This window comes from Syngnathoides biaculeatus, chromosome 4 (assembly GCF_019802595.1).
Source record: "Syngnathoides biaculeatus isolate LvHL_M chromosome 4, ASM1980259v1, whole genome shotgun sequence".
NCBI lineage: Eukaryota > Metazoa > Chordata > Actinopteri > Syngnathiformes > Syngnathidae > Syngnathoides > Syngnathoides biaculeatus.
In genome coordinates this window covers 34,147,477-34,167,899 of record NC_084643.1, presented here as the reverse complement: position 1 = coordinate 34,167,899, position 20,423 = coordinate 34,147,477, and the positions used below count along the sequence as shown (strand labels likewise).

Below are 20,423 nucleotides of genomic sequence, written 5' to 3'. Positions count from 1 at the left end.
GAAAATGGAATTTCGTTGTCCTTAAAAGTCCCCTTCCAACATAATTCCTTTTTTCTAACATTTCATGCAGGATATGAGTCTGTGACATGGTGAAAGGTTGACATCCATACAGTTTATTGTTTGAAGGTAAAAACCCTTAGAACATCAAAACTGCTCGCAAACAACTATTTAAAATTGCCAAAGGCGTGATGTAGTTTTGGTAATTACATGTATTTATACATTATACTTCACCACTTTGTGGCTGTTACCCACCCACCAAGGGAATCACATCTGAACGGCAAGATGGCATTTCTAGGTTTTAAGCAACCGAGTTTCAGCTTTTACGGTCCCATAAGATATACACGTTGTGTTTTACAACAGTAATCATAATTGTCATGTTTAATGGAACTGTGGTGGAGGAAATAGCGAGGCTTGCATTCACTGTTGTCAGTGATGGTCAAGGAAGCCACTTCAACACAAAATTGGGAGCGAAGGGTAAGGCCAAAGTAGCCTCTCTTTAAAAAAACAAAAGTGTCATTCAGCTGTTAGGTCGAGCAGAATCTGGATCCCATTCATGCAGAAAGAGTTTTACAGTGCAAAACTGGAGTTTTTCATCATACCACTGTGCTTTTTTTTTATTATAAGAGGTATTTATTGATTTCTATCAGAACAACAACAAAAGACAGGACAATAGCTGTAAGAAAGTATCGGAATTGTTGTCCCACAAATCGAGAACGTGAGTGGGTTGAGATTGGACGTGTGGGTGGCAGGAGAGAGGGAGCGAGATTGTATTATTTATTGAGTTAGTTTAGAAAAACTGACAATTTGTGAAAATAAACTATTTTTTTGTTGTAGAAAAACTAATTTGAAAATAAAGTGCTATCTTTTGAAAAGAAACTAGTACAAGAAATCGTATAATGAGAGTAAAGTTGTATTTTATTTTATTTTTTTCAAGAAAGACTCAGGTTGGATTTCCTTTATTTTTTCAAAAAGGAACATTTTGAAAATAAAACCCCATTTTTTTCCAGGACAAAAGTGCAAAAAAGTATTAAAAAAAAAGTCCATTTAGATTTTTTTTTCCCTAGTTTGGTTATTTTTTGCCTTTGTGTGTGCGTGTGTGTGTACCTTTTCGCCCTCCTCCAGTAGTCGCAGCAATGCAGTGTTGTCAGTACGTTGCTGCTGTTCCTCCTCTGGCCCACCCGACTCCAGAAGCTGATCCTGGATCTGATCTTGAGCGTCCTCGTCACCGCCATCCGCCGTCGATCGAGAGCGCTTTAGTGGCGCCTTCACCAGACCTGAGGAAAAATCTTTTGTTATACTGTATATCCAGAATAATTGAGCAGAAGGCATAATATTGCACGAATAGTTATTTCTCCACCAGGCAATATTAATAACAATACAGTTTTTCTTTCATGGAAAAAACAAATCTTGGTCCTTGGTCTCAGTACTGTAATGTAAAATTATACAATTGCACTTTTGTTTGCTTTTCTTGATTTTAATAATCTTATTAAGGCCCGGACAGGGAGTATAAGACTAAAAGACAACGTATGCATTTATTTATTTATGTATCTGTTTATTTACAAGTTCTTTGGCAATAACTGTGCATTGATCGTACATATTTTATCTGGTATCTTACCTCATACCTAAGATTTGTTTTTATTTTTATTTTTTTATCCGCTCAAGCACCCTGTGAAGAACCGCTCGTTATTTTGTTGTATGCAGTCTTATAATGAGATTTTACATGCCATGTCTTTTTTAAAGGGCATTTTATCATATGAGTTCAGTCATTTTTCCAAGAAAAAAAAAGAGTCTGTGAGAAAAAACAAACATGTAAAACTTAGTGTAATATAGTTTTTATAAATTAGTTTTTACAAAAAAGAAACAAAATGTCAAAAAAGGTACACACAGTTTGAGAATCAAGTAAAAATTTTAGAAAAAAAATTATTAACAGAATTAAGGAAAATTTCTTTTTCTATAAGAAAAGAGTAAGTGAATAAAGAATAAACGTACATAGAAAAAAAGTGTTACTTTCTCAAGAAAAAAAGGCTCACTACAGGGAGTTTCGGCTTTACGACACCCGAGTCTTGTCCGCCATTATGGCAGTTCTACTTCATGCATATGGCTTATCTGTGTTTGTGCGCTGGGAGTTTATTTGCCCTTTTTGCCCACCTTTTTATACATTATGGCCCAAAAGAAGAAAGTTGTTGTTTTTTTCTTTTTTTTTTTTTTATGGACCGTGGAACCGAAGCTTAGCATAATTACAAAAAACCAAAAACACGGAGAAAGGATTAACACTGACAGACATGATGGAGATAAAGACTTGAGCTTTAGTCTGACGAGCGGGGCAATTAATATCAAGGAAAAAGGCTGTATTTAAGCGCGCGTGAAGGGTTTCGCCCCTATGAGGGATACAGTGATCACGAAGGAACTTTTTTTGTGAAGAAAAAAAAAAAACAAGCAACGTTCTTCGATCGTTGCTGAGATGGAAGGATTATTCACGCTGTGGATCGAGGATCCGAATCAACGTAGGCTTAATATCAGCCTAGTGTTCATTAAGGGAAAAGGCATGGCGTATTTACCTAACTTTGAAAGAGCAGAAAGGAGAGGACGCTGAGGAGGAATTTACCGCTAGCAACGGTTACCTGCTCTTGCTTGCTTAGCAATAGCTGAGCGCAGCCTGACTTCATTCTTCACCATCTCAGCTTCCCTTCCCTAATAGTAAGTGAAGCATCTTATAGTTTTTACTTTAATGAATTATTGTTTTTTTTTTTTAGATGAAATCCAACACCCATCGATTTCAGAGCTCCTTATCCTCACAGGGGTCACAGGAATGCTGAAGCCAATCCCGGCGGTCATCGTAAATTTTGACTTTAACAGTGAAATCCACCTTAAGTCGAAATTTGAGTTAAGTCGCTACTGTAAGAACGAATCTCAGTTGTAGACTGAGGACTCCCTGTACAATGAAACCTCGATGTTAATGGACCACCTGTGGGGAGGTGTGGGTTATCGGTTCCAGCTGATTGTCCATTATATTGAAGCCCTTTTTTTGTGGCCAAGGTCCATATTACCATACAGTACAAAATTATTTTTCTGTACTTTTTCATACCCTGAAACACCCATCGCAGTACAAAGTTATTCCAAATTGAAAAAGCTTGAAAATGTTTGAAAAGTTTAAACATTTAATCAAACCTACAATGCTGGCGTGCTTGGTGTCACAATGACAATCACAATATTCAAAGAACATCATGGTGATAGGTAATGAGCCCCTTCAACCATTTCCTGTCCTATGTGTCTCACCTTTGACCCTCGCTATGGTGTCCTCTCCGTGCTCAGGTTCGTGCCGAGTGGTCTCGCCCTCGCTGCAGTGCTCCACCGAGTGTTGGTACATTCCGGGGTTGCCCGACAGTAGGCGCATGTAGTACTCTTTGCTGTCAGCGCTGATGGCTCTGCGGTAGCGGACAGGTTTCTGTCCCAGGAGGGGTTTAAAAAAATAAATTTAAAAATTAGAAAGAAAGAAACACTTGTTGAATTTTATTTTAAATATATTGTTTTCCATTCTGTATAGCAACATGTGACTGACTACAGCAGGTATTGCTTGTTTGTTCATATTTTCTTTACTGGTCTTTTTACTGGAGGTCAAAGAATTTTGCTGAGCAACATGTGGCTGAGTGGTTGCGACTGGTACATGCCATTTTTTAGTAGTCTTGGGGGACCAATGATGGTACTAGACAAATTCTTAGTGAAAATTAAAAAAAGCTTCATTCCTACTTTTTAAGTTGTTGATTTGAATTAAAAGTTTAATTTATTTATTTTCTATTTCAACATTTAGCGTCATGGTGGAGTGCCTCATTACAGCATTTGCCTCATGGTTCAGAGGACCAGGGCTCAAATCCCGGCCCCGCCTCTGTGAAGTTCCCATGTTCTCCCCGTGTCTGCGTAGGTTTTCTCCGAGCAGTCCAGTTTCTTCCCTCGCTCTGTCCCTGCCTCCTTTCCTCCCTCCTTCCCTCCATCCATCCATCCATCCATCCATCCATCCATCCATTTTCTGAATTGCTTATCTTCACAAGGATCGCGGGAGTGCTGCAGCCAATCCCAGGTGTCATCGGACAGGAGGCGGGGTACACCCTGAACTGGTTGCCAGCCAATTTCAGGGTACATGGACCACAACAGACAACAGGTGCACTCACAATCACACCTAGGGGCAATGTAGAGTCTCCAATGAATGCATCTTTTTCGGATGGGGAGGAATCTGAGTGCTTGGAGAAAATTGACAGTTACTCTGTTCGGCTTTGGGACTCAATGAATTCTGACGAGCAACAAGTGGGCTCGTGCTACAGGGCAGTTATTTTGATTGCTATATAGGGCACAAATGATGGTGCCTGACGAATTCTGCCTAGTGTACAGGTTGGAATGTTAACTTAAAAGACATACCTGTGCAGAGTTGATGTTGTTTTCTGTCTCAGGAATATATGGATAGTGGATGTAGAACATGTCATTGCGAACCATCTTCTTGCGCATTCGGCACGGGCCCTCTGTCATCTCTAACATGAACTTGTCTAGGTGGGAGCCAATTGGCGGGCCCCAGAGGCCTCGCTCGCGAAGAAGCTCATATTCAATGGAGGCCCACTCCTCCGTCACGTACTTCAGCGCGTTCTGCTGCCGCTGGGAGAAGAAAGGGAAAAGCACAAACACCACATGTTAGACTTACACATAAGAGTATTCTGCCCAACAACTCTGGTTACTAAATTTAATGAAAACCACCCAAAAATAAAAGTGAAATTGAAAAAAATATGTTCTCAAATTATATTTAAAAAAGGGATTTTTACAAAATTTATCTGAAACAACATTTCACGTTTACAAAATTAATTCACACTATAGTTATAGAGATGTCCATTTTATGACCTTCAAAATACTTTTCCCACTGTTGCCATTTGTTCCACACCAGTAGCCATTTGCATGAAAACCACCCAAAAATAAAACTGAAATTGAAAAAAATATGTTCTCAAATTATATTTAAAAAAGGGATTTTTACAAAATTTATCTGAAACAACATTTCACGTTTACAAAATTAATTCACACTATAGTTATAGAGATGTCCATTTTATGACCTTCAAAATACTTTTCCCACTGTTGCCATTTGTTCCACACCAGTAGCCATTTGCACCTTTCACCCCACAATTACAAAAACAAGTAAAAATGTGTAGCTTGATGGTGCTTTTTTTAAATAAGGATTTTTTTTTCAAACTGCACTGTAGTCCTTTATGTGTGGGGGAAAAAAACATCCAACACAATATGACAGGAATGTTGGTTAAATATAATATAAACAATTTGATCTATCGACTCATATTACAAAACATAACAAAAACTCTTATCATCACAGTGTGATCGTACAGTTTTGACTAAAACATACAAATACAAATACTACATTTCCTAGCAATTAAGTTTTATAGATATATATTGTATTATATAAGAATTAAGGCTCATATTCTCACCCATTGCCCTGCTATTGGCTGGCAACTAGTTCATGGTGAACCCCGCCTCCTGCCCCAAGTTAGCTGGAATAGGCTCCAGCACTCCCGTGACCCTTGTGAGGATAAGCGGCTCAGAAAATGGATGGATGGATGAATTCTCTCCCATTTATAGAGTTTCCCGTGAACCCATCTTGCGGGTCAGCTGGGCAAGGGCCTGCCTAAAATAGTTTTATTCTGAAGAGCGAAACAGCTTAATAGCGTGTCCAAACACGTCTCTCTACTGGTCACTTTTAATATCACAACAGCAATAAAAGACACAAATCTGAAAGCCCATTTGAAAAGCATGCAATCGGATACAGCTGTGACCATGGCAACAATAACAACAATGGGCCGTGCCAATGTGTTGCATTGTGTTGGGGGGACAAAAAGAGGAAAAAGGTGCTGCCACTGGTGCTAAGGAGTGGGCTGCCCATTCAAAAAGAGTTTGAGCTTGATTGTTGATTGTTTATAATCTTGGTGTGTGTATAAATTTTGTTGAAACCAAAGTACATACCTCTTGGTGTTCTTTGTACTGCATGGCTACCAGGTCTTTCACCACAGCGATGTGCGTGAACATCCACTGGAAAGCTTCCTGTGGTGTAAAAATAATACATCATTGAGTGACATTACTGATAAACTATCATTTAGAGCTTGTATGTGTATTTGCACTGGCCTGTGCGGAGAGGCTGTTCTTGTTCAGGCTGTTCTCTTTCTTGTGGCGCCGCACGCCTGTCAGCTTGGAAAGGCCGAAACCACTGCTGACACGGGACAGTTTGGACTGGGTCGCCATCGCTGGAGCTGCAGCCTCACCACGGCTAATGCACTTCCTCTCATGGACTGAAATTAAAGACATTTACGTTGTATGGCTTACTAAACCATCCATCGTTTGTGCCACCATTGTATTTCAAATTGTTAAACGATCGTTGATTGTGTGTTTTTTTTTTTAATATAGGCAAGTCTGCATTTAGAGTTCTGTATGTTTAGTGTAGTCATTAAATGCTAGATAGACTATCTTATGTCCGGATGGCCATAAACTAGTCAAATATTGTACTCAAAAAAAGTACCGTTACTTTAGAATAATATGACTCAAGTAAAAGTCCCAAGAATATCTATTATTGTAAGAATGAAAAAGTACTCAGTCAAAAAACTACCGAAGTAAAGAGCAACTCATAACTTCTGATCAACTGCTACTATTTCCAATTTCAATCTGCCCCAAAACCAACAACACATGCATTGGGCTGTAAAGAAACATCATTTGCTTTATTCACTTAAATGACTTGAAGAAGCTGTTTGGTGACCAGTCTTGAAAGTGTGTGTGTGTGTGTGTGTGTGGTGTGTGTGTGGTGTGTGTGTGTGTGTGTGTGTGTGTGTGTGTGTGTGTGTGTGTGTGTGTGTGAGTGAATAAGAGAGCTAGAGCAACAGAACGAGACAGAGCTCTTATCCCAAGCTGTTTTTTAAAGTTGGAGATGAAATATCCAAAGTTGGGCAGTCACAATTTAAGGACTGCATGAAATAGCTGTTGTTTATCAGAGTCTCTAAAGTAAATACAGTGGTACCTCTGCTTATGGAATTATGATGTTCTGGAAGTTGTTTCGTAACGTGAATTTTTTGTAATTCGAAGCCCATTTTACATGAAAATAGCCTAAACCGTTTCCATCTGTTCACCCCCCCCACCTAAAATGAGTCACTTTGATTGGCCCATAAAAGCTTTGTGTGTGGTCATGTGATTGCCTTGTGCCATTTGATTGGTGCATTGGAGTCAAATGACATAAGCGATCACGGATTGGCTGCAACAGTGCTCGAATGAAGTTGATAATGAAGTGAAAAAAATAGCTCGCTCAAATAAATAAATGTTGCGAGCAGCATGTCAATCATTGTGATGGAGTAAAACCATTGATTCTTCTTCAGGTAAATACACAAGTAAAAGTACTAATTATGGTGAATTCAAAATACTCTCAGCAATATAATCACATCCCCAAGGGAGTGAGATCCGGCCATGCGGTGCCGCCACGTGAGATCTTCAAATGAAGCCTTCAACATCTCATCATCAACATCCAATGCTTATTCAACCCTCCCCATCATCATCAATCATCCTAGAACAATATGTCCTTATCTTCACTGAGTAGATCTGATGTTGCTTTATTAGAATAATAGGGCAGGTGCAGTAGTTACTTTTGCGTGACTAAATTTAGCTTTAAAGGGATTTTTAATTTCATTCAGTTACACTAAACAATATTTTATTTCTCACAATCCCACATTAATTTATGATGTTAGTAGTAGGAGTTAATAATGTCTTTTGGCCTAAAGAACCTGATTACAGACTTTCTGCATATTAAAATTTGGTGGTGAACTGATGTAAATTTAAACAGGTATGTTGCCAAGTTTACACTAAGGTAAGTTTAATTAAAAGTTATACTTTTGTAGAAGTTTTGTTAATTGGATCAAGCACAGCGCTGGCATTCTGCTCAGGATTAATTCATTAATTAATCATATATTAATTAAGTACAAATTTAAGCTGCATGACTGAGCGACAGTATAAAAATGGGGGTCACAGGAAGAGTTGAAAACCCGTCTTGCACAAAAAAAAAAAAAAAAAACCCATAAGAAAACACCACACTTTACCCAGGTGGTTCTGCCAGCTCTTGAGAGCAGGTTCTTCCAAGGCAGGCCGGGCCGTGGCGATGTCCACATGGCCGCGGTCATTGCAGGGGAGTGACACCTTGAAAATATCCTCCAGCATCTGACGCTTGCTGTGCATCAGCTCCGTCCACACGCGGTTCACTGCCTTCAGCAGCAGCTGGCGTCCTGTGAAAGCCGTCCATTCCAGTGAAGACTTCCAACAATGGTTCAAAATCAATCCCAGTCTCACCTTCGCTGACGTCGTGGTTGTGCGCCGCGTCACTCTCGTTCTCCGGTGACATCATCACGTGCCACGTGGTCATACGGGCCTCTGCCTCCAATCCGAAGCCCTCCGTGTTGCTGCACGCACACACACACACACACACACACACACACAACACTTTAGCACCAGACTATAAGTGGAAATCTCCAATGTTATCGGAATATGTTGCAAACAATAACACTGTATGATGTAGGACTGTAGGACACACTTTTGATCAGCAAAACTGACAGAAATCTACACCAATATAACAGATTCCAAATTTTAAAAATATATTAATTCAATTATTGAAAAATAATCACCAATTACATTGCCAAGTCACACCCATCGAGCCAGGCAGAAGATGTTGAGGGCAACCATTCATGCATGACCCAAAAACTAATAAAGTAACAGAAAAAGACAAAATCAATCTGAAACATTCACTGACACAGGGTCACTTGTCATGTCAAATTTGTCAAGAACTATCATTTCTGTCCCAAAAGACCAACAGATAATTGACAGTCACACCCACCAGCTTGCTTGTTCCTAAGCAGAATTTACTGAACCACAAAGACCAATTAAAACTTTTCATCTTGTAACTACACCCACAATTTACTATGGAGAATTTCAATTTGAAAGACCAAAAAAAAAAAAGTCCCAAACCGGTTTTAGTCGGGCTTCCGGATGTTCAGCTGAACAAGACTGCACAGGGGCCTGTGGATTTGGCAGAAAGGAGGAAGAAAAAAAAAGTCCAAAAAGTCCCCGGGCAGGACTGCGAGAGCCCAGGTGTCTCTGTCCACAAGACATTCAGAGCAGGCATGTGGTGCCCACTTCCAACCCCACTGAGTATGCACAGACCCCCCATGAAGGGTAGCTTGGCGTGTTTGTAGGATACTCTGCAGTGGGGATGGTCCGATGTATCCTTGCGACCTTGTGGAGGTGGCCGTCCTTGCTGGGCCAGGCTTCGTCAAGTTAGTCAGACGAGACAAAAGTTAAGCCAGACTTTCAGAGAGGGTTCTATAGCTGGAGCGAAACAAAAGCAGGTTGTTTACCCTCCCACAGCCGTTTCTTTCCCACAACCTTCAGGACCAAAAGGGAAACTAAACCCCCTCTGAATGTTACTTTTCCATTTTAAGATTGTTTCCCGGTATAAACCCAGTGGAATAAAACAATCACTGGATTTAAAATAACAAAACCATTGGTCCAGTGGACCAGCACGAGACTGGGGGTGCCGAGTGGCATCTTTACTGCCGTCTCAGTTACACATAGATGTTATGAGAATTAACCAAGTCAGAGAGGATATGAATAGACCTACAGCAAAATTAAAGGAGCTGCAGGAATTTCCGGCACCCCACAGACTGTCCTACATGTGCCAACAATCTGCCATACGTTTCTCAAGTCAGCCTTACCTGCCGGTGTGTAGGCAGATGAAGCAGTGCGCCAAACAGGCCACAAAGTCCTGGTCGTGGTTGCCCGGGCCTAGCACCAAGTTGCGGTTGACGGTGAGAACGCGCAGTGCGTCCAACAGTGCCACCTGCTGTGCCACCGTCTTGTGGGGCCGGCACAGCTGGTAGAGCACTGTGCGGTTCAGGCAGTGGTATATGGGGTCCAGAGACAGACCCTGAGAACGCCTCTTGGCCTGAGGACCAAAAACAAGATTTGCTTTGTATTAGTTGGGAATACCTTTGCGAAGAAATACAGATTTATATGTCAGGTGTTATGAAATCATGTTTCAGTTTGTGTGTGTGTGGTGTGTGTGTGTGTGTGTGTGTGTGTGTGTGTGTGTGTGTACCTGTCCAATTAGCTGCACAATGAAGTCCATGACCAGCTTGGAGTCCTTGTTGAACATGCCCTGCCAAAGCTTGTCCACCACGCGCTGGCTAAAGTAGAAGACATTGTGCACCAAAATCTGGTAGCTTCCACCACTGCTGAGGGGCAGGGATGAGTCCTCGCCTACGAGACGGTGTTTATGTTACAAGATACTTTGTTTTTTGGTGGCAAAGTGGTATCTATCCCCAAATGCAACTCTTGGGGTCAATAACTGAATTTACATTTGTATATATATCATTTTGTTCCCAAATAATTGGATTTTAAAATATTAGTTTTTGTGGTCAATCACTGGAATTCTGTTTGTAAATGTTCTGTTTGGCCAAATATCACATTTTTCTAAAATAATATATGTGTGACAGCAAAATTAGCAATATTTCTGCCAAAATACTACTTTTTGCAAACAACTATAGAAATATAAATACAGATTTGGGGTCAAATATGACACTTTGCTACAGTATATGGAACAAAATGTGACTTTTGTGGTCAGTCATTGGAATTCCATCCACAAATGTTCACCTTTTGTGGTCAAATGAAGCATTTTTGTTCATTTTTATTATACTACAGTGCGTTTTGGGGCAAAGACAACTTTGTCTTTATTGAAAAAGACAACTTTCATGGTCAACTATTGCACTTTTTGGACAAAGTACACAAGAGTCAAATATAACATTTTTGTCAATACTGTACATGATATGTGGGTTAATTGTATCATTGTTTTCACAAATATTTGTAATCATTTGCTATGTAATCATTTGCTATTTAAAGGAACAAAGACTTTTGTGGCCAAATAAAGCACTTTGGTAACAATACAGTCTATCATATTTTGGGGTAAAATGCAGTTTTTTTCTGATCAACCGTTGCACAAATATACTTTTCTGTTCAAAGATCAAATTTTTGTTCCAGTATGTAGTGCTTTTAGGACAAAGTGAAGACTTATTGTGCAAATTACAACTTTTTGCTGTTAAAGATGATTATTTATTTGCAGCTTGATTAGTGTAGTGTTTGTAGTAGTGTGGTGTATTGTAGTGTAAAGATCTTACCAAGTAAAACATCAGCAGCCAGCAAGTGTTCCATAACACCATCCAGGATGTTGGACTGAAACTCCTTCTGTTGAGTTCTGGTGGAACGCTCCGGAGACGCCTTTAGATCACAAGATAATGAAAACTAAGAAGAATGTGGACAAGTGTAATAGAGAAAATTAATCAATAACTACAAATTGAAATTCCTATAGAAAATGCGTGTTTATGTGGAAGAATGCTGAGGAATTCATTAAAATGGAATAACATTGAACAAGGGGACTGAAAAAAAGATGAATTTAAATGAAGTCAGGAATTTAGGAAAGGAGAATGTTGAATACTGGAAAAAAATGGTATTTGGGTGGGGTGTAAATATTTAGTGAGTTATTATTCTGGATGAGCTGAACATTTTTTTATTTGAATCAATAACAAATGTGGAAGAACGAAATAAATATTTAAAGCATCATGATTTGGGGATTATATATTGACAATGTAGGGATTTGGTGACTGTAGTAAGTAGTTCTGTCTTGAAGGAGTTATAAGGTTTGAATGAGTTGAGAAATTTCAGGGGAAGAGGACAACAAGGACATTTAATATTTTGAATCATGGGAATTTTAATGGTGCAAATATGGCAAATTGGGAAATTTAACTGTATTATTTGTGTCACCTCAGTGTTCTGAAGTTTCATGATATGATTTGGCATAGAAAGTTTGAATAATGACTTGAAAAATGTGGAGGACTGACAAATTGCTAAATTAAATGGTTAAAAATCCAAATAAATTACAGACCGTATTTGGACATACGAGGTTTCTGCTCAACAGGAATAATGTGTAAAATATCTGTATTCATCTGGGAACGTTCTCGTGGAAAATTTGGAATAAAAAAAAAAAAAGAAGGAATTTCAAGCCGAACAGCTTGAACTTGGAACGAGAATGATGAGGATTTTTGTCATCACTCACCTCTAGCAGCAGGTCAATGACAGGAGTCTGCTTGGTGGCGGGTGTGACGCACATGTTGTCCATGATGAGTGCCCTCATGAAGTCAAAGACGTACTTCTTGGCTGGGTGGTTGGTGAGAGACGTTTTGGAGCCTACGTTGCAGTACTCAGACTGGCTGCGGTTCATGCCCGAGTCCGAGGCGAATGCCTTCAGCTCCTCGATGGGCGAGCCCGCCTCGTCGTCCAAGTCGCTCACCTGCTAACCGTCACGTTGTTAGCGCTATATATTACATACTACGAGCAAGACTTGCAAGCATTGTGCTTGCTTGTGTATAACATGTTGTTGTATCATTTACTTAATTTAGCATAGTTGATAAACTGCTTTAAATTTTAGGATTATCAATACTTTAAATCCCAGAAAACTCATCTACACGTATACACAAATACTAGAAACACAACTCCAACAATCAATTAATTGCAACACACACAGTTGTCACTTGAGCAACAAGGAATCACTTGACTTAAGATAGTAAACGGTGTTAAATATGCTGCTTGCTTTGAATGTGTGACAGTGTCTCCCTCGAGTGGCCATGTGCAACATTACCATCTCGGAGTAGGGTCTCATGTTAAAGGGGAAGACGGCGGCAGCCAGGGCGCACAAGAAGTCAGGACTGTGCCACATGGGAGAAAGGTCGGGAACGTTGTGGTACAGGTAGCGGAAGAACTGCATAAGCGTCACTGGGTACTCGCGGAGCCACGAGCCCTCCTCCTCGGACTGCCATGGCTGTCGCAAAACAAATTTTTGCCTTCAACCACTGCATGATTGGGCATAATAAGAGGCATTTTTGTGCACACAATAGTAGGGTTGGAGGAAATATTTGTGTACAAAGACTATCAGTTTAGTACTTTATTTTTCTTACAATTTCTTGAATTTTTGTGGACACAGTTTAATACGCTTGTACCCAAATATATGTATGTATATGATCTTAGTCAAACTATACATAGTGGAACCTCGATACAACACACTATAAGGGGCAGGGGGGGGTCGTCCGATATTGCTGATTGTCCGTTACAATGAATAAATTTTTTTTGAGGCCATATGTACCCATAGTACTATACAGTACAAAATTGTTTTGTATTTTTTTGGGGGGTGTGAAAACGCCCAGAATAGAAAAACATTCTTGTGAATAAATATGAAAAAAGCCTGAAAATATTGGAAAGTTTCAAATTTTTTTCAAACTTACCACACCGGTGGGCTTGGTCACGGTGACATTAGTATTTCATGAGCTGCGAGGAATTCGTGTGCTTACTAGTTTTAAATCCGTTGCCAAAGGGGAGCAGCTGTACAAAAACTATTACACAACTAAAAAAACAACATGTTCCAGACACTTGCATTTTCTAATCCTCAGTGTTAACACTGCAGCCATGCCACTTTCTTTCTGAGCCACAGACAACGTAAAAGACAATAGATAGACCCATCATCACGACTGCCAGGTCAATGTGGCAAATTCAACATGGCCGTCACGTGGCATGGGGTGCATGTTTTTTGGTATTGGATCTAGTAATACTGTATTGCTCATCTGTGATCGAGAAATACATCAATCTTATTCTCTGCCTGCATTGCGCCACAGTGGCCGTAAACAACAGCACCCAATTCTGTAACTAACGGACTTTGTCAACAGTATTTTAACTGAACATTAAAAGTATTTTTTCTGATATCCGTTGTATCATAGTCCATTTTATTGAGGTTCCACTGTAGTATTTTTGGTGCAAAGTGACTTCTCTTTGTGCCAATTTTTGTGGTCAGCCATTGGATTTTTGCGCACAAATATTGTACTGTGGTGGTCAAATGCATGCATGGTCACAATATGTACAGTAATGTCTTGGTGCAAAGTGACAAATTTTGGGCCAAAATAAAAGTTTTTGTGGTCAATCATTGTAGGTTTGTGATAAGTTCTTTTGTGATCAAATATAGTGTTTTTGTGATGTATCTGCAAAACCCATGTTAAGTTTTATGAACAGCATTACACTTTTATGGCCAAATGGTTATGGTTCCAAAATTGTGTAAGGCAAAATAAAGGTATCTTGTGGATAAATAAAATATTGCACTTTTTTTTGTCAATTTATTTTTGTTATATTTAGTGTTAGGGACAAAGTGTAGTACTTTATTGAGATTGTGATGAGATGTTATATTTTTGTGCACAAATATAGCTTTTCTCCAAGGATAAAGTGTTTTGGTGCAAAATGGGGTGTGTCAAACATGTTCGTGGATAAATCCTTTTTGCAGGCAAATATAGCATTTTCTAATATTATATAGTATTTGGGGCAAAGATTTTTTGTGTTCACTCACTGCATTTTTGTGCAAAAATTACACTTTTGTGGCAAAATATATCCATTCGACAGCACGGTGTTTAGAGCACTGGCCTCAGATTTCTGAGGACCAGGGTTCAAATCCCAGCCCCGCCTGTAAAGTTTTATGTTCTCCAGTTACCTCCCTCCTCAAAACATGCGGGGTAGGTAACTGAAAACACTAAATTTCCCTTAGTAGTGATTGTGAATGCGACACTTGGTTGACTCTATGTGCCCTGCGATTGGCTGGCAACCAGTTGAAATTGCACCCCGCTCCCTGCCCAACGACAGCTAGGATAGGCTCCAGCACTCCTGCGACCCTTGTGAGGATAAGCGGCTCAGAAAATAGATGGATGGATATATATCCTTTCCAATACAAATTAGAACACGTTGCTTTTTTTTAATGATCAAATGTAGCATTTGTGTGATGATACATTTCGATAACTTACTGTGAACAAAAATTCACTTTTGTGCACAGATCTTGCGGTTTATGTCTTACCAGGTTGAGCATGCTTCGCAGCATGGCGAGCAGCAGGAAAGCAGCCTCGGTGCAGAAGGTGTGGATGGAGCCCACCACAGTAGCGCTGGATGCTGGGACACCGAAGATGAACGTCCACATGGAGTCAAGGTCAAACTGAAAGACAAAGCGTTGTGCAATGGTCAATATTCATGAGGTTGGTTAATATTCATGAATATGCAGTGGGACCTCCAAAGCTGAACACCCTGGTCAGAATAAGCCTCTAAAAAGTCGCACAAAACCTCAAAGTCACTCATTGTAGTAATGACAGTTTTAGTTTTTCTTTGGCTTTTCCTGCAACTCTGAAAGTGCTTCACAGCTTTTTATATGAATTAGAATGGCCACAGTTTAAACCAGGAAAACTGTATTTCTGTGAACACAAACAGCTGTTATTAATTTTTAATCACAAAGCATAGTGCTAAGCATTTGAGTGTAATTTTATTGTCTGCTTTTGAACAAAATTAATATCTTAGAGTTGTCTGCTTTTGATAATGACAATACCCAAAATAAAAATGATTAGCATCAATGAGGAGCTAGAGATATAAAACAAACCCAAATTGTTCTCAATTTTCCAAAAACCTGCGATATCTACTTTTGCATTTGAATTCTTCATTTGTTGTAGTTTGTGTTCAACTGTGGAGCTCTCGCCTAAATTAGTTGTATAATAAAGTAATATAAAAGGTTTGTGGTACTGACATGTACCTGCAGGCTGTCTGGCAGCTCAGTGACAGGCTGCTGCAGGAAGAGTGCCATCAACAGGAAGTAGAGCTCAGGTACGTTGGTGTGCTTGGGCAGTAGTGTCTGCAGAACCGGAAATCCTGGGAAGTGGCACGCGTCACGGTTGATCTCCCGCACTGTGGACCGGCCGCTGGCGCTGCGCCCCACATTAAAGCCTACAATCAACACAGAGGAGTTAGCAACTCGCCCCCTAGCGGTGACTGAAAATGAATGAGTTGCAAGGTGGTTGGTTAACTAATGGTTTTGCCTCTAGTTGGAAATAAAACAGCAACATCAAGACTACTGAAGCATTATATTGAGTTAGTGATGGTATCAACATATCGCTAATTGAAATATAGCGATCTCATTTATAGCAGGGGTGGGCGTTACATTCCATTATTATTATTCAAAAAACAGCTAAGACTAAGCGGTCTGGCTTGGCAGTTTGCCAGCCAAAATTCACATTTTCTGCCTCAAAAAACAAAGTGAAAATCACTGTGTTGTGAATCAGTTTTGCCTTGAAGAGAGAAGCATGGGAATGCGTATGTGACAACGCACATCAATGTCTGAAAGTGAAGTTATTCGGATAAGGTGTAGCAAGACAGTGGTTGCAGGATGCAACACAATGCTGAACTGAAGATAGCGAGAGAGAAAAAAGAAAATGGCTAAAGTGTGAAAGCATTTCATAGTGAAATGCAAGGTGAGGACCCATTCATTGTAACACAGACCTTTCTCCACTGAAGACGCCAAGTATGTGGCCGCATCGTGGGACCCGAGAGACAAAGGTGAAATTAAATTACCGCAAATAAAGAAAGAAAATGAGTAGTTCAATCATTGCAATCACCACACCGCACGTGCACTGCAGGAACAACCGACACAGATCCATCCATTTTCTGAGTCGCTTTTCCTCACAAGGGTCATGGGACTGCTAGAGCCTATCCCAGCTATCTTGGGGCAAAAGGCGAAGTACTGTACACCCTGAACTGCTTGCCAGCCAATCACAGATAGCCAATACGACTCACCATAAATAAATTGAAAAATTTACAGCTAATCGAAATAAAGGGTATTGCCTGGGTTCAATTTCAAGTTTCAATCATCAATGACCGATTTCAGAATTGGCACCATAAGACGCTGACTAGAGCACCCCTATAAATCACTGACGTGAATGTTACTAACCTTAATAACATAACATTAGCCTTTCTGCTGTTGAGTGTCTTTGTTTATTATAATTGAACTTTACACCAATATGATCGGCATTGGCCACTAATTAGCATTTTATGCTTATTGGCTTTAATGTCATAATTCGTCGATCAATTATCGGCTCTATAAAGGTATTTACTCCGTGTTGCCATCTTGTACCGTATATTGGAATCCAAAAGCTTGTTTATTTTTAGCCCTGCTGTGTGTCTTTTGATATAATTCTGTATATAGCTGACCACATATAATTTCTTTCTCTTTCTTTAAAAAAAACAGCAGCGTGAGACAGTTAACTCAGAATGCTTTGATAAAAAAAATGTGATCTTTCGCAATTGCACTATGTTAGACTACTGCAATAAAATCTTACAATGGCAGGGATTTATCTTGCGCACAGAAAAACTACCAGATACACTTGTGTTTTGTGTCCTTGTGCAATTTACGAAGCAAAAAAATTGTAAATTATTCAAATTAAAAAAGGGTTACCATAATTTCTCATGAATAATGCGCCCCCCCACAAAAACATGGTAAAAACTCAATAGTGCACAATATGCATAGGTAAAGGAGAAAATGATATAATATTTGCATTTTATAAATGAAAAAGCTGTACATTTTCATTCTTCTATTCTTGTTATTGGAGCAGGGGTCTGAAACCTATGGCTTGTGAGCCATACCTGGCTCTTTTGATGGTTGCATATAGCTCACAGAGCCCTCATAACGACATACTGTAAATGTAATTCCTGTAGTGCAGGAAACTAAAATGACACAGAAACAGTTTGTCCTAGTTGGCTTGCCGTAATTGCTGTAGGAGGTGATGTGCAAAGGCGTAGAAGGGTCGACTGCCGATCGTGTCAGAACAACTAATTATGGAAACGCTTTTGTCAAAAGTATCTTTAAGAAAAAAAGACGAGGAGTACTGAAGTTTTGAAATAAAATGGACAGCCTTCATGGAGAGAGACGGTTCTTCTGTGTGTCTAAATTCAGAGATAGGGAGTATGCCAAATCATTTGTGGGTGATGCTGCCAAACAACTTCGCATAAAGACAAGATAATCAAATGAATACGGTAAAAGACATGCCTTTGTCGGCAAGAACTGTTCACCATCATACCATCATGATGGCAGATCAAATAGAATTACGTTCACGATGAACGGATGGACAGCGCCTGCATGAAGCTTAATCTAACGACGCATGAAACAGACTATAAAGCCATCAGCAAAACCAGGCAGTACCAGAAGTCACATTAATGGTAAGAAGTATTTTTGTCATCATTGGTTAGCAACAGCGTAACATAGTTATTTAAAATAATGCAGAGACTTATTGTACTCTAAATGTGTTGGTCTTGCATAAATGCACAAGAACACATGTGCTTAATTTTTAAAATAATTTGTGGCTCTTTTGAATTTACATTTTAAAATATTTGGCAATATTAGTTCTGAGTCGAAAAAGTTCCCGACACCTGTATTAGAAGTTATGAAAGTCTTTTTTTAACACTTTCTGTATAATACTAATACAAAAATGTGTGTGATGTCCATATATTATTTGTGCCCATTCATTGCCATTCTCCCTTTCTCCACTTTATCTGTGACTTGAATTTCAAACCATTTGTTCAATTAAGCAATTCAAAGTGCACCGGGAGCTGTCTATCCCTGATGACCTCTGGAGAAATACAATGCATTCTAAAAGAAGAGTGGGTTTCTCTGTGGAAATGTGCTCACCGCAAAATCATACGGTATAGCTAAAGATCAGTGATATAAAAATTCATATGATTTAAAAATCAATTCAATCAATTCAGTGATATTGCTGAACTGCAATACGGCAAGGGACGAGTGTACCATAACATCATATAAAGCGATATATTTTGCTGACACCAACAACCATATCAAGACAAAAGGATATTACCACAGTAATGCATGAAGATGTTTTGACACACTTTTGCCAAGGCTAATGAAACAGTGAATGGTATCTTGGAATTTGGTTGACCAATGTTAAAATCGGCATTGCAAAACAATACATCTGTATTTTGCTGATGGCAATGAAAGTAAATTGTACTGCGTGTTCAGTTTAAGGGGGCTAAAGCAGGAGTCTAAGCAGGGTGAAAAGCAGGAAACAGGGCACTAGAGTGGGACATCAGCGGGTTGAAAAAAGTGACAAACCAACCCTTGGCCGTGTGGCGTACGAACCGGGAGCCCAAGGAAGGCCAGCTCCGTCTGAAATGGACCCCCGAGACTTTGAAGGGCGCCTCGCACTCACCCAGCACGGTGCCAATCTTGTTGGTGAGCACTGAGTCAGTGTGGTCCAGCCAGCCTCCACCACATGCACCCTCCTTGAAGCGATGGAGAACGGCTGGGTTGGACAGAAGCACGGTGAGGATCCACAGGGCCGCTGCCACCGTGGTGGAGTGTAGGTGCTCCTCCATAAACATCAGCAGCCAGTCCATGCCAAGGGTACGAACCAGGTCATCGCATGCCCTAAAATAGGAGACTGAGAGCTCAGTTTTCATCCGAGTTGTTGGAACGATTCACTTTCACAACTGGAGTGAATCGCACTGTAATACAAGTAAACTTCAACCATCCATTCATTATCTGAGCCACTTATCCTGACAAGGGTTGGGGTAGTGCTGGAGCCTACGGCAGCTGCAGTATTTTCCAGCAGGAGGGGGGTATACCCTTAACTGGTTACTAGCCAATCGCAGAGCACATATAAACATGCAATCATAGAAAGATGCAATCATTCGCACTCACAATCACACCTACGGGCATATTTAGAGTCTCCAATGAATTAATGTTTTTGGGATGTGGGAGGAAATGGGAGTGCCTGGAGAAAGCCCACGTGGGCACAGGGAGAACATGCAAACTCCACACAGGCGCGTCAGTATTTGAACCCCAGTCAATAGAACTGTGAGGCAGACACTCTAACCAGTTGTGCACCGTGCCGCCCTAGATTTATACTGTATTTCATTATTGAATGAATTGGAATTGTAGGCAAAAACCTCATGCTCCCGGCTAATCACTGATAAATGTAGCTATCAAAAGCTCGAAAGCCCTTGCAGCGAGACTTGAAAAAGTACTCCTGTCAATCAGTACTACGCAAATTTATTTAGACACATTTATACATTGGGTAGCAACATTATACAGTTCGCGAAAAGCAACAGTCACGACGAATAGGATCACATCACAAAGTTTTACTGTACAAACAGGAACCTGACAACGCTGTCCACTTACACTAATGCTATTTGCAATATTCATCAAACCTTTTACTACCTCTAGAGGTCAGAGTGCTAGTATTGAAAGTATCTGCTCACCTGTGACAGAACACAAAATCAATTTGCATGCAGATGATATTCTTTTTTATTTACAGGAGCCCAAGTCATCTCTTCAAGCAGTCTTCAATCTAATTACATTTTCAGAAACATCAGATAACTACATTGACTGGAAGAAATCAACAATACAAACTGCAAACTCATAGAGTCCAGCAGATCAAATCCCAGATTACACCATT

At 40.0% G+C, this 20,423-nt stretch overlaps 1 protein-coding gene across 1 annotated transcript in view; it reads right to left on the bottom strand.

Moving 5' to 3' along the window:
* wdfy3 (WD repeat and FYVE domain containing 3) overlaps positions 1–20,423 on the bottom strand; it is a 76,726-nt gene that overhangs the window by 14,719 nt on the left and 41,584 nt on the right. Inside the window, exons 29-43 of the mRNA XM_061816482.1 lie at positions 19,176–19,393; positions 15,710–15,906; positions 14,996–15,130; positions 12,752–12,931; positions 12,170–12,403; positions 11,235–11,334; positions 10,160–10,320; positions 9,777–10,006; positions 8,359–8,468; positions 8,112–8,294; positions 6,159–6,326; positions 6,004–6,077; positions 4,411–4,641; positions 3,277–3,445; positions 1,105–1,274 (exon numbers count right to left, since the gene is read on the bottom strand). Coding sequence (XP_061672466.1) covers positions 1,105–1,274; positions 3,277–3,445; positions 4,411–4,641; positions 6,004–6,077; positions 6,159–6,326; positions 8,112–8,294; positions 8,359–8,468; positions 9,777–10,006; positions 10,160–10,320; positions 11,235–11,334; positions 12,170–12,403; positions 12,752–12,931; positions 14,996–15,130; positions 15,710–15,906; positions 19,176–19,393 — 2,560 coding nt within the window. The remainder of the gene's footprint in view (positions 1–1,104; positions 1,275–3,276; positions 3,446–4,410; positions 4,642–6,003; positions 6,078–6,158; positions 6,327–8,111; positions 8,295–8,358; positions 8,469–9,776; positions 10,007–10,159; positions 10,321–11,234; positions 11,335–12,169; positions 12,404–12,751; positions 12,932–14,995; positions 15,131–15,709; positions 15,907–19,175; positions 19,394–20,423) is intronic.